Source organism: Peromyscus maniculatus, chromosome 6 (genome assembly GCF_049852395.1).
Source record: "Peromyscus maniculatus bairdii isolate BWxNUB_F1_BW_parent chromosome 6, HU_Pman_BW_mat_3.1, whole genome shotgun sequence".
Lineage (NCBI taxonomy): Eukaryota > Metazoa > Chordata > Mammalia > Rodentia > Cricetidae > Peromyscus > Peromyscus maniculatus.
Window position 1 is genome coordinate 13,058,970 of NC_134857.1, and position 13,593 is coordinate 13,072,562.

Consider the following 13,593-nt stretch of genomic DNA (forward strand, 5'->3'; position numbering starts at 1 on the left):
AAGAGATAAGGACATATTATCTATGTTATGTGTTGTCGTTTTCTGTTGATGCCGAAACATGACTTTAAAATACCACACTTCCTGCTCTCGCAGAGGACCAATGGTCCCCAGCCCCGTCACTGGAGTCCAGTTCCAGGTGATCCGGCGTTGTCTTCTGGCCTCTGCGGTGCCAGCACACATGTGGTACACACATGAAAAAAAGATAAATTTTTAAGAAAAAACAAGTAAGGGCTTAGAGAGCTGGATCAGCAGTTTAGAGCCCTGGCCCTGGGTTCAATCCTCAGCCCTACAGGGTCACTCATTAATCATCTGCACCTCCAGTTCCATGGGCACACACATACTGCACAAACATATATGCAGGCAAGATAATGATGTACATAAAGTTAAAAAGTTAAATGAGTACAATAAAATCTCTCTAAGATCATAAGAACTATTGCAAGCTCCTATTTTCTCCTTTACCAGTTAGAAGTGTGCACAGTGAAGTGAGACCCCACTCACGTGTTCCTCCACCCATCGCTCCAAAAGAGGGTTCAGAATGACGCCTATTAAGTCTAGCTACCGACGGCAAATGTGGCCCTTCTTTCTCCACTTCTTTCTCCCTTCATTTTATATCTTTGGTTACTCTTCACAACTATTTGTCATTTTATCCTCCTTAATAATTTTTTTCCCAATTGTTGTTTTTTAATGCCCAGCATAACTTCTTATATCATGCTAAATCTGTACTTTTTGATGGAAGCATTGTTGTAGCTCTGTGAATAGTTACACTTGTAATTGTTTTGAGTCTGTGTATCCATGTAAAGGGATATTTCATTTGTTCTCTTATATGTACTGCATCTACTAAAGACATTGAGAAAGGCAAGATCAGATTTAGTTATAAATTCACCAGCCAGTGAAGTCTTTGGGGATAACTGGAGATAACTGTTGTCTTCATTTTTCTCCATAATTTATGGGAAATAGTAAATGTATTGTGTTGTTTTTAATAACTGATGATCTCACACAAATCCTGTCATCATATAATGTACCCAGCATTGTTTTCAAGTATATTTTATAATGTGTGTAGCAGTTCTTGCATTGCTTCCTCCAGGGGTCAGGTTATTTGACCTTTTAATCACTCACTGTGACAAATATAGACTGAGCTTGTATTTATCACACACATTCATTCTAGAAATTATCCCACTGTACGGAATGTCGAGCTATATCACTCGAGAAGACCAGTATAGCAAGCCACCCCACAAAAAGCTGAAGGACCGCCAGATCGACCGCCAGAACCGCCTCAACAGCCCACCTTCCATGATCCACAAGAGCAGCTGCGCCACGGTGTACAACGGCTATGGCAAAGGCCACAGTGCTGGAAGCGGGGGAGGAGTCGGCGGTGGGAGCGGAGGTGGACCGGGGCTCAAAAAGACGGAGCGGAGAGCAAGGAGCAGCCCAAAGTCCAGTGATTCGGACTTGCAAGGTAATGCCTAGACATGGGCATTTTGAGGGCGCCATCGTTTGCAGGGGACCTTATTTCATGGCACTATCTTTACAGGGGGACCTTATTTCAAGGGACCATCTTTACAGGGGGACCTTATTTCATGGCACACTATCTTTATAGGGGGACCTTATTTCATGGCACACTATCTTTATAGGGGGACCTTATTTCATGGCACACTATCTTTATAGGGGGACTATTTCATGGGACCATCTTTAGAGGGGGACTTTATTTCATGATGGATTTTTTTTTTCTGGGAACCATTGGCTCAACCTTATACCTTTCTTAGTAAGGAAAGACTACTGTAGCATTTATTTATTTATGTGAATTTTTCATCACACTTCATCTCAGAAACAGTATTGGAAATTATTTTCACATTGGCCTGTTTCATGCTACATTGAGAGATATGGAAGATAGCAAATTGAATCTTTTCCTTGCAAGCATGGGCTAATTCTAATGCCAAGGAATTACACCTCATGGACACAGCTGTAGTTATTTAATGTTGTGTGATGTTGGCTGTGCATGGCAGGAATGTATCCCTGTTCAGCCTCAGACAAGGGCGTCCTTGAATGTCCTTTGGCATCTTCACACCTTTCACAGACAAAATGAGATGGAGGGTCAGGCTCCCCATGAGTGCAGACAGCAGCACAGAAGGCCATGAGCCTTCGTAGGTTAATGTTGTCGTGGGGCTGAGGGGTATGCTTGTCTTTAATTACATTTCAGGCGAAATTTAGAGATAATTATTTTCATTGCAAAAGGAGAAAAAAGTAGGCTTTTTCTGTAGATATATAGAAGGCTGGAAGACATCTATAGACATGCATATATATGGCTGAAAACCATATAGACATATAGAACGCTAAAGCAGGTAACACTTTGACAACTATATGAGTTTATAAATCTAAATGAGTACTGGCAATCCAAGATGAACAAACCTCAGACAGATAACTGATGTATACCAGCCCTTTGTGTGTCTGTGTGTGTGAGACTGTGTGTGTATGTTTGAATGTGGTCTGTGTGGTATATGAGCTCATGTCTGTGGTTGCTTGCTTCTCTATGTGCATACAGAGCCCAGAAGAGGACACTGAGTGTCTTGCTTGTTCTCTTTCCACCCTAGCCCTTTCAGGCAGGGTCTTCTCCTAAACCTGGAGCTAGGCTGGCAGCCAGGAAGCCCCAGTCATCCTCCTGTCCCCATTCTCCACGGCGCTGGAGTTAGGGGTGTGCATGTGTGCGTGCACGCGTACGTGCATGACTTTTGATGTCGGCCCTTGGGTTCAAATTCACATCCTCAAGCTTGCACAGCGGGCACTGTGTCCTCTCAGCCAGTGGTTCTCCACCTCCCTAGTGCTGCGACAGTCCCTCGGTACAGCTCCTCATGCTGTGGTGACTCCCAGCGTAAAGTATTTTTCATTGCTGCTTCCTAGCTGTAACGTGGTACTGTTAACTCATAATGTGAAGATCCATGTTCTCCAGCGGTCTTAGGTGGCCCCTGTGAAAGGGGTTGTTCCACCCCAAAGGGGTTGAGATCACAGGTTGAGAACTGGTGCACTAAGCCCTCTGTCTACCCCAACCATTCCTTACGTTCATAAATCAGTGACTGTGGCTGTGACGCCATTTGTGATGGAAACGGTGGAGTTGGGCATATTTGCTTCTCTGTGGAGGATTGTGTTTGACAAGAAGAGAACATGCTGCTGGCGGAATTTCCTTGTAGGCCACGGACAGTTGCTAAGTTACAGTGTAGCAAAGGGCGGTGGTGAGAAGTGACCTGGGAGGGCAGTGTGGGCTCTTTTGATCTCCTTTATTGTCTTCTCTGTCGTCCCTATTGCCTGCAGTCACTGCACTTGGACAATTATTAAACAAAACACAGACAGACAGTGTGTGGAAAAGACTCAGCTCCTAAGTGAAGATGTTGTCTCTGTGTCTGAAATAGTCTTTTCTGTGAGGTATGGGGCTTCCTGTGTTGCTCAAGATGGACTTGAATCCTCCAAGGCACAGGGTGTCTTCCTACCTCATGCACCCATGTTTTGTGGATTTTAGGCTTGTAGCACTGTGTTAAAATAACTTCAGTCAAATCACACCACAGTTGCTGTTTAAAATTGGCTTTCCAATTTTAAAATATTTTATATCTTGATCATGCTTGTGAAGTAATGTGTCACATTAAATACAAGGAGTATTTATTAATAATATTTGAATTTAACCATAGAAGACAATTCTTATTCTCTCTCTCTCTCTCTCTCTCTCTCTCTCTCTCTCTCTCTCTCTCTCTCTCTCTCTCTCACACACACACACACACACACACACACGGTGTAGATGCAAAGGAACTTTTTTTTTTTACCCAAATATGAATAGTGAGTGTTCACGTTGTCTAGATTTAAGGGAAGTGATCCAGGTACTTAGAGTGGGTTAGATGAAGCAGTGTTGAAATTAGTGCAAAAGTTGTTGCAGCTGCAGATTCACTTTGTCAAACAACTTTCCTCTGTGTGCAATTATTTCCCACCTCCTGTGCCTAAGTGTTCTCTCTGCTCTCTCTTTTCCTATTGGCACATTTGGACAGAGCTGGCTTCCTGGGTCTGCAAGCATTTCATGTTTTACCTCATGTGAGAGAAAGTGGGTGGAGTTGTTGGGACGCATGTGGCCTTGGCTGCTGTACAGAAAGCAGTTATTTTGTTAAGATGGTGGTGAGCTGGCATTTGCTCTAGACCAGAAGAACCGGCGTTTCACAAGGAACAGGGGCAGAGTGAGATGAGTCCGCCTGGTCTCTGACCCTTGGCTCATTACCTTAGCTTTCGCCGCGCGCGCCGCGCCCCCCCCCCCCCCCCCCCAGTCGCCTGGTCATCTCCACACGGTTTAACCACGAGATAACAATCACTGGGCTGGGGAGCTGCCCAGCAGGCAACTCGACCATTAGTGCTTTTGATGACTCCTAAGCTCTCGGCGCCACCTGATTCATACTCAGCTGCAGTTCACCCTGTTAGGATTTGCATGTGTGGTTTGTTCTAGACCAGTCTGCATCCTGAATCCCAGCACGTGGCTTGTGTGTCTTTGCATGTTCTGCTCCTGTTTGTTGTTTCCAGAGAAGAGCAATCTCATTACTTCATAATCGTTTCATCTCTCAGAGTCAGCATTAGCCAGCTGCCTGTTGCTGCTTCCAGTAGACAAGAGGTTTTTCAAAGGGATAGGTAGGGACCAGGGATGCAACTCGGTGGTAAAGTGTGCACCCAAGCATGCTTGAGACCCCACTTCGGTCTTAGAACTGGAGGGGTCAACAGGCAGAGGGTTAGTAAACTTTCAATTCATGTGATTCGTATAATCAAATACTCCCAAAAGAGTAAAAAGCTGGCAATGCCGTGAAGACACAGGGATGCGACTGACAGCCTTAAAACAAACAAACAAACAAACAAACAAACAAATCAGTAAAAGTAAGTCCTGGTTGTCAGTTAACTGCTGCAGAAGCACAAATAGGACCTTGAACCAGAGCTGCCTGGCTCATTTCAAATCAGAATCTTCTTGGTTTGGCTTCATGCTCTCTCCCCTCAACCCCTGAGTTGGGCCAGTGCTCAGTCAAGGCAGAAGGCAGCTATTGGAATGGGAAGAGGTGCTGGAGAACAGACAGGACATGTAGGGTCCAGAAGCAGCTTTGTCCTCTTCATTCCCATCTCCCCAGTACTCTGCTGAGCACACAGTAGGTACGCAGTGTATGTTCACATATTTGTAGATGACTCGAGTTCTGTACAGCTCTGTTTCCCAGAGCAAGCTTCTCTTTGAACAGGTGCAGCCACAGGACCGTTCCCTCTTCCTGGAACTAATTGCTTCACTGTCCAAGGAACACTGAGCTCATGTCTCCCTCCTGCTGTCTTTGCTTTTGCCTCCAGGAAAACAGCTCAGTAGTCCAAAGCCCATGAGACCTTCGGTGACCAACAGGTCAGAATCTGTTCCCTTGCAGTCCCTTGGAGCTGATGATAGGCATGAGCTGAGAACAGCTGAGACTTCAGTATTAGACATCATGCTAGGCTTTGTCGTCACTCACTAATGATTTGCCTTCAGCATTCCTAAATTTCTATGTCCTCATTTGTACAACAGATACTTTAATTCCCGTGACTGAATATTGAGAAGTAGCCCAACTCAGTTTCTAACACTTTAGAGAAATGCAAGCCCTTAGCACGTGAGTATTTGTTTTTCTCACATGCTTGGACTCCTCATTTCCTAAGATCACCTTTCATCAAGGCAGGCCTCCCTCCATCTGCTCTGATGGTCTTCCCTCTCCCTACAACCTCCCTTCTCAGATTCCTGATCCTTCTACCCTCCCAATACTAAGATTACAGGTAGCCCCCTCCCAGCTTCTGGTTGGTGGGGTGCTGGGTATTGAACACAGACCTTCCTGCTTGCCAGATAAGCGCTCTACCAGCTGAGCTACACCTCCAACCTGTTTCTCTCTAAATCCCCCCCTCGCATTTCTTCTGTAGGTCAGACCGGCTTCCTTAGCTTGCACCCTTGTTGTGTTATGGAGGTTTCACACTAATTTGGACCACTGCCCTGAAACTTGCTTCTGGGCTGTCCTGAGAGGTTGCTAGTGGGGTGGAGAAGCACCCCAGGCTTGGCGCCAGTGGTAGAATGGGTACAAGGACTCACAGATGTCTCATGGCCTCGGTGTGGGAGGAAGGACCTCTGGACTTCTTTTCTCGTATGTCCTGTCGTGGAGTCTCATTCAGGATTCCCCTGCCTCCTTCTGTTTCTTAAGAGCCCTTCAGAAGGGACACCTCGCCTCTTAAGATCCATAGCTATCCTATTCTCAGTGTTACGGCTACAGCTAAATCAGATCTGAACATACTGTTCCCTCCTGAACCCCTGAGGCACCCCCATTGTCTGCAGAGTCTAAACTGCCTGGAGTACAGTCTCCTGCTTTGTATAATCTGTCAGATCCCACCAGGTACCCGAGGTTTATCCAGTCCTCCTCATGTGTTTCATCATCTTTTCCTACCTGGTTTTTCTAGCTCCATTAGCAAATTTTAGCTCGGTTCTTCCAGAACCAGCTCAGAAATCCCCTTCTCGGTGAAGCCTACCTCCTCAAGGTGTTAGGTAGCAGGTAAGCTAGTGTGAAACCTCTCCTCAGGGTGTTAGGTAGCAGGTGAGTTAGTAAAAACAAACAGCACAGAATTATGTTGCTTCCCTTTTCTATTCTTTGCCTAGCGTTTGATTTTTAGATGGGTGTTTGTATATTGAATACAGCTCTTCAAGAGTAAGAGTGGAAAAACCTTGTTTTACATGCAGATTGTTGTACAGGAGCAAGGGTCTTGAGCTGCTCTGAGGCCAGTGCTCCGCTGAAACCGTCATGGCAGCCCACCCCAGAGGCTGACGCCAGCCTCCCTCCTCAGTGAGAGAAAGTCTCATTGTTCCTTCGGTTCACGGCAGAAACCTAATGTATCAGGATAGTAAGCCGTCCTCCGTGGGAACCGGTTCTCAGGCAGAGTTGTCACGTCCTTTCAAAGTAGGGGAATCTGCTTGGGTGAGCATAGGAAGGATTCTGTAAGTTAGGAGTTGAATAAATGACAGTTTTGGACTGAAGAAATGGCTGGCTCAGTGGTGAAGAGCGCTGGCTGCTGTTTTGGAGGACCCAGGCTGGATCCCCATCACCTGCATGGGGGCTCAAAAATGTCTGTAACTCCAGTTCTTAGAGAATCCGACTTCCTCTTCTCATCTGTATGGGCAGTGCAGGCATGTGATTCACAGATATACGTGCAGGCAAAACCCATACACATGAAATAAAAGTAAATAAATCTCAAATAAAAAACAAAGCTGGGTGGTGGTGGTCCGTGCCTTTAATTCCAGCACTTGGAAGACAGAGGCAGGCAGATCTCTGTGAGTTCTAGGCCAGCCTGGTCTGCAGAGTGAGCTGCAGGACATCCAGGGCAGTTAACACTGAGAAACCCTTTCTCTAAAACAAAAACAAAACAAAACAAAAGAAAAAAAAACCCTAAAAGCTTTGATGAAGATCTGCTGTCAGTAACATAAAAATACCCACCAGGTGTGGTGGTGTGTGCTTCTAATTCCAAGGGTGAGTCAGGAGGATTATCCATTTATAGCCAGCCTATCCTACATAGGGGGGCCTTGTTTTATAAAAGGGGGAAACATGGGGGGTAGAGAGATGGCTCAGTGGGTCGGTCAGTATGCTTGCTGCTCTTGCCAAGGGACCCAGGTTCAGTTCCCAGCACCCACATGGCACCTCCCAACTCCGTATAAGTCCCTCTGTAGGCATCCAACACCTTCTAGCCCTTGTGAGTACTGCATGTATGTGGTACACATATATACATGCAAAAAACCCCACTTGTAGACATAAAAATAAATACTCGTGTTTTAAAACTCTGCTGCAGAACAGTCCTGTTCATCAGGAGCACAGCTGATTGGGGAGGAGGTAAGGAGAGGAAAATGGAAGGAGACACCACTCTGGGTGTCTTCTGTGTAGAAACATGTGATGTGTGCAGTTGTTCTCCAGCAGCTCTACATCCCTAAGCCGAGAGTGAGGATGGCTTCTCAGCATTACCTGTACACTTGGAAACATACCAGGGCTGAGAGATTGTTTGATCATATGCCATTTGGTATGTGTGATAAACAGATGTGTCACAGCCGCTGATATCAGAGTAGTCCTCATCAGTATTAGATTCTTTCAGATAACAGTTTTTTCTTTTTTCTTTTCTGAGACAGTGTCTCTTATTCTGTGGCTCTGAATGGCCTGGAACTCAGTATGTAGACCAGGCTGCCTTCACACTGTTAGTGATCACCCGCCCTTGCCTGGACTGCGCTCAGTGGATGCTCCAAGCGATGGTCAGCCCTGCAGCACTGGACAGAGAGTGGCTTAGTGAATACCATCTGAGTCTGAATCGTGGTTTTAGCTGGTGAGGGCAGGAAAGCGGGACTGAAGCAAGAGAGGCGGGGGTAGGGGGGGGCATTCAGTTCAAATTTCAGTGGAAATATAGTCCGTGTAACGATAGGCATTGCTGGTCCACCTGTGGTGGAGAATTCCTTTTGTGTTGCTAATGTAGAAGTGGCAGCTGACATGTGACCTCTGGACCTTACAGTGTCTCTGGGGAAGATAGAGACACGACGGTAAGAATTTCAAACACAGGAGTCAAAACACAGGCCTCATACTTTAGCATTTGACCTTTGGAATAGTTAAGAATCCAAAGACTCAGTTATGCTTCAGAGCAGATTCCACTAGAGACAGACAGACAGATAGACAGACAGACAGAGGCACCTGGCTTCTGAGTATCATGGAACACCAAGGAGTGTGTTATTCTGGGTCTTCCTCCTTCAGCAGTGACACCTGCCTTCTGACCCCACAGTACACCCCATTATCTGCTCCTTAGATTTCGGTTGTTTATTGGGGGTCCTCATTGACATCTTTTCTCTTCCTATATTTTGCAGTCACTGATCAGATAGCAGTGCATGGGCTGAGGAAACGGCTCAGTGGCTAAGCAAGTGTAAGCACCTGAGTTCAAGTCCTCAGAACCCACTTAACTCTGGGTGTAGAAACACTTACCTGGGAGGTGGAAACGGGAATCTGCAGGAGATCATGGACTGACTAGTCTGCCATGCAAGTTATGAACAGCAAGAGATTCTGTATCAAAGTGGAATGCACATGATTGCATACACACACATGCACACACAGGCACACGGGCGGGGGGCGGGTCTGTTTACCCCTAAATTACCATGAAAGTTGATTTCCTAGTCTTAAGAACTATCCAGGGCTGGGGGAACGGCTCAGTGGCTCAGGCACTTGCTGCATGAATCTGAGACACCATGTGAAAAAGCCAGGCAGGTGTGGCTGCCATCTTTAATCTCAGCCTTGTAATGGGAGGTGAGGGGACAGGCAGAGTTTCCCAAGATTGCTATCTAGGGTGGCCAATCAGTGAGCTCTGGGTTCAACTGGGAAACACTTTCTTCAATGTATAAGAAGAAGAGTGATTGAGGAAGACCTCAGCATCATCTTTGAGCTCCTCTTCATGGATGTGTGTACACACATGTACCCCCCCCCACACACACACACAAAAGAAAAGTGGGGAGGAGAGAGGGAGGGGAGAATGCATCGCCCCTCTGCCTTGCTACTGTAGCTTTCCGGATTGTCTCGCGAGCCTCTGCTGTTGATGTAATCCCAGTCTGTGAGTCTTGAACATGGCCGCAGTGTCATGAAAACATGAAAACACATTGAAAGTGAGCTCAGGTGCCTGGAATCCACCCATGGTCTGAAGGAGCCTGAGTGGCTTTTAGTCTTTCAGAGGACAGTGTGCGTCCCTGGAGCAGCGTGAAAGGCATGCTCCTCGGCAGGACAGCAGTGCGCACGTCACTTCCGTCTAGCATTGGCAGCCAGCGCCAGCCCCTCAGCCTGGGAGGTCTCCAGCAGGCTCTGGGGGGCCCAGCTGACTTAGGGCCTAGGAGCAGCAGCTGTCGGGAGTTCTCTTCGTGATTGTAGACACCAAGGGGTTTGAAAATGTTAATGATTATGGAAGAAAGATGCGACACTTTCCTGCGTATGAGAATTGCTTCCTGTCGGAGTGTAGAGGAGCAGGCCTCCTCCTTTCTCAGAGTGATAGAGCGGTGAAGGTCAAGGACAAGAGAGGGAGAAGCTTCAGAGGGCCATCCACTGGCTAACATTCCAGATGTTTTCTGTTTCTTCTGCTTCCTCCCCATCTGGATTGTCTGTGGACCCAAGGAGAATTAGGACAGGCCATTGACTCTGTATCCGAACCCACTCAGCCTGCCGAACACTTTAGATTACTCTGCTGTTGGTCAGAAATGCTGGGCAGAGGGAGGGGATGACATCTTCCCCCTTCCTGACTTGGAAGCTCTGCAGTTGAGCGAATGGATGTGGCGTCTGAGATGCTCCAGCCCAGTAAGCTAACTAGATTTCAGAAGCATACGGGCCACTTTGGCATTCTGCAATTGTCTTCTCCCTGGATACACCGTAGGTGGGGTCAGCAGGTGGTGTCTGCAGGGTGGGGTACACCGTCATGGCGATGGCATGCAGACTCAGCCACCATTTCTTTAGTACCCCATGTGGAGCAGACTTGGCATTCTGGCGGATTTCCTACTGCTAGGTCCCCATTGCCTTTGCTGCTGTGTCTCCTTCCGTGGAGCAGTGGTCTGGGATCACCTCAGCGAGTGTGACGGCTGCAGTGAGCATGCAGCTAGGCCCTTTAGCCATAGCCTGCCTCAGCAGCCTCTGCTCGCATTGCAGATTGTATGTGTCCAGCCAGATGCACAGTGCAAGCAGGCTTTGCTACTGTTCCTCAACTTCTGGTGCTGCGCCAAGGCCCTGAAATACTGTGAAGCAGACCACACAGGTGTGAACTAGAAAAGATCCCTGGAAAAGAGCAGCAGCGCTCCCGTAGTGTGGGAATTTACAAAGTACTGAGGCCTGAGGCCTGGCAGCACACTAGAGCCCCTGTTTTCCCTCTGGTGTGGAACTTACATTTTAAAAACACACCTTTCTTTCCCGCTCACCCTTCTAGATTGTAACTCTGTGTGTGTGTGTGTGTGTGTGTGTGTGTGTGTGTGTGTGTGTGTGTGTGTGTGTGCACGCATACATGTGTACTGGTGGAGGACAGAGCACGGTCTTGAGTGTCATCTGTGTACCTTTGTTTATTGCTATTGTTTGGGGTAGGGGGTTGCTTTGGTTTGTTGAGATGGGTCTCCCACTGGCCCAGAACTCACTGATTGGCTAGCTGGCTCCAGGAATCTGGGTCCCCAGTGCTGGCTTTACACGTGTGGGCTGCTAGCTCCTGTTGTGCTTGTTTGCCACTGGGGTCCTAGTGATGTAACTCAAGCTCCAGTGACGTCCAAGGCAAGTGCATCCCTGAGCTGCACTCACCGTGGAACTGCTTCTCTGTAGGCATCGGGTGAATGGGTCTTTCCATGTTGGAGTGTTTGCCGGAAAAGGGCAGAGATGATCCTGTGCTGATTGTGGTGGGGATGCTGTGCCCCAAGCACAAAAGAGAGTGGGTTGCTCAGGGGGACTGAAGAGCCAGGAGGAAGGAGAGGAGAAGGGCCTCAGAGCAGTGGCAGCTGAGTAAGAGCAAGTCCTAAATGTGGGGGAGGCAGGAAGGTTAGGTGATGGAGGAGGGTAATTTGGAAAGAGAGAGGTTTTGTGGTTCGGTGCTGTGTATCCTTCCCACTGAGGGGCAGGGTAGGCCAGGAAGCTAGCTGAAGACCTTTTCCTGTTCTAACCAGAGAGCCTTTTACCAGAAGGTCTGATTGCAGCAATCTGTGAATAAAACCAGTTTTCTCTCGGGTTTTCCTGCTCTGTGTTCCAGCATACACTGATTTCACGGGCACATTCAAAGTCAGTTCTTGGGACTGGCAAAGCAGTTGAAATGATAGTGTTATTGCCTTGTGTGGCTGGAACTCTGAGTTTGAGCCCCCAGCATACACTGATCATGGGTGTGTGTGTCTGTAATCACAGCTCTCAGAGGCAGAGGCAGAACGGTCAGAAGTTTAAGGGTATCCTCCGATGTGTGATGAGTTGAGAGCCCATCTGGACTGCTAAGACACTGTCCAAAACAAACCAACCAATAAATAATTCTTTAGTAGAATTTAAGAATAGCAGCATGTTCAGAATGGCAATCCAGTGTTGTTTACATCATGTTTTAGAGCTTTAATATATTTAAAACCTAGAATCAGAATTTTTCTACTTTTGGGTTTTAAGTTAAAAATTAGACTTCTAGAAGAAACGACCGCATCTCCTTTATGCCTGGGTTATTTTGCTCTTAAAAGCAATCTGCTTTGGTTGGCATGATTATCTTAAAGCCTCTGAAAACCCAAATCACTCTCAGGTTACCTTTACATATAGTAAAAAGAATTTGTGTAGGACTTCCATGAAACCCCACTCTTGCTTTGTAGATTTATCAGAAACCCCATGAAAGGGACATGTAAAAACTGTGTGGATGAGCCAGATCTACCTATATTTTCTTGAACAAGTCTTTCATAAGTGCGTTTATGAGCTAATTCACATGGTGAACTTTCATTCACCTCTTCCCTGTTCCTTGAAAAGACAGATGGGATGGGACAGTAAGATTCTTAGACTAAGAGGGCTAGGGAAACCACCATATTTTAGGTTCACTGAGTTCCTCAAAACTATTTGAGTGCCTTGCCAAGCACATTTTAAAAATTAATATGTAGTCCTTTGGGATGATTTATCTTTTGGTGCAATATTGCTCCAAAGAGCCTCATAAGGGATCAAGATCTCTTAGACACTCTCTTGAGAAAATTATGTTACTTAAGTGAGATGGGACTATTGGTGCCTGAGGTATTCAACTATCAGATTGTTGTTTGTTTTAAGTATATTGACAGTATTGTTCACTACTCACACTACAGGACAGTGGCTCAAACTTGAAAAATGCTGTTTGATTTCAAAATGGCATTTTCAACTCGAGAAGAATTACATGTGTGAGAAGTGTGGTTGTCATATTTTAACCTCTGGCTGTCGTGGTCTTGTGCATGAAAGCAAAACTGTCCCTTTTGAGTTAGAAAATCCCCACCACACTAATATTTCCCAAAAGAAAGCTCTGTTGTTGGTATAATACATGCACCATAACATTTTGACTTCTGAGTTGCCTGACTCTGTGAAGCACACATACTTGTTTTCTGTATCACATTTTAAAGATGATATCAGACCATTTGGGTATGGTTCCATGACTGTATTGCTTCATGATTGGAATGTAATGTTCTTTATACTAGTGTCTGTACTTATGGCAGAACTGTGGGCTTCTGACTGGATAATGGATAGGATTCTTTGTACATAGAGATTGAGGTTCTCTTTTCTTCTTTTTTATATTTTCTTCATTCTTTGCATTTCTTTATTCTGTACAACTAACTTGTAAGACTTGGTATATTTGTTATTACTAATAACAAGACTGGATTTTATCTTTTTTTATTAAGTTGCTCATCTATTTACTACCAGGATATTTTTATTTTATGTTTTGGGGTACATTAAGAAGAGAGAAATCAATGTCAAGGAATATTTTTAGTACTGATTTTGAAAAAAAAAATCAAGCTGACAAAACACACATACTTTTAAAAAGAGAGGTTCAACTGCTCTTACATTAAAATCTTTCCCATGCTCGTGGGGTTCA

At 46.0% G+C, this 13,593-nt stretch overlaps 1 protein-coding gene across 9 annotated transcripts in view; it reads left to right on the forward strand.

Moving 5' to 3' along the window:
* Positions 1 to 13,593, forward strand: part of Fndc3b (fibronectin type III domain containing 3B) — a 305,735-nt gene that overhangs the window by 177,795 nt on the left and 114,347 nt on the right. For all 9 annotated transcript variants that reach the window (XM_076573956.1, XM_076573957.1, XM_076573959.1 and 6 more), the window contains one exon: positions 1,166 to 1,456. In XM_076573956.1, coding sequence (XP_076430071.1) covers positions 1,166 to 1,456 — 291 coding nt within the window. The remainder of the gene's footprint in view (positions 1 to 1,165; positions 1,457 to 13,593) is intronic.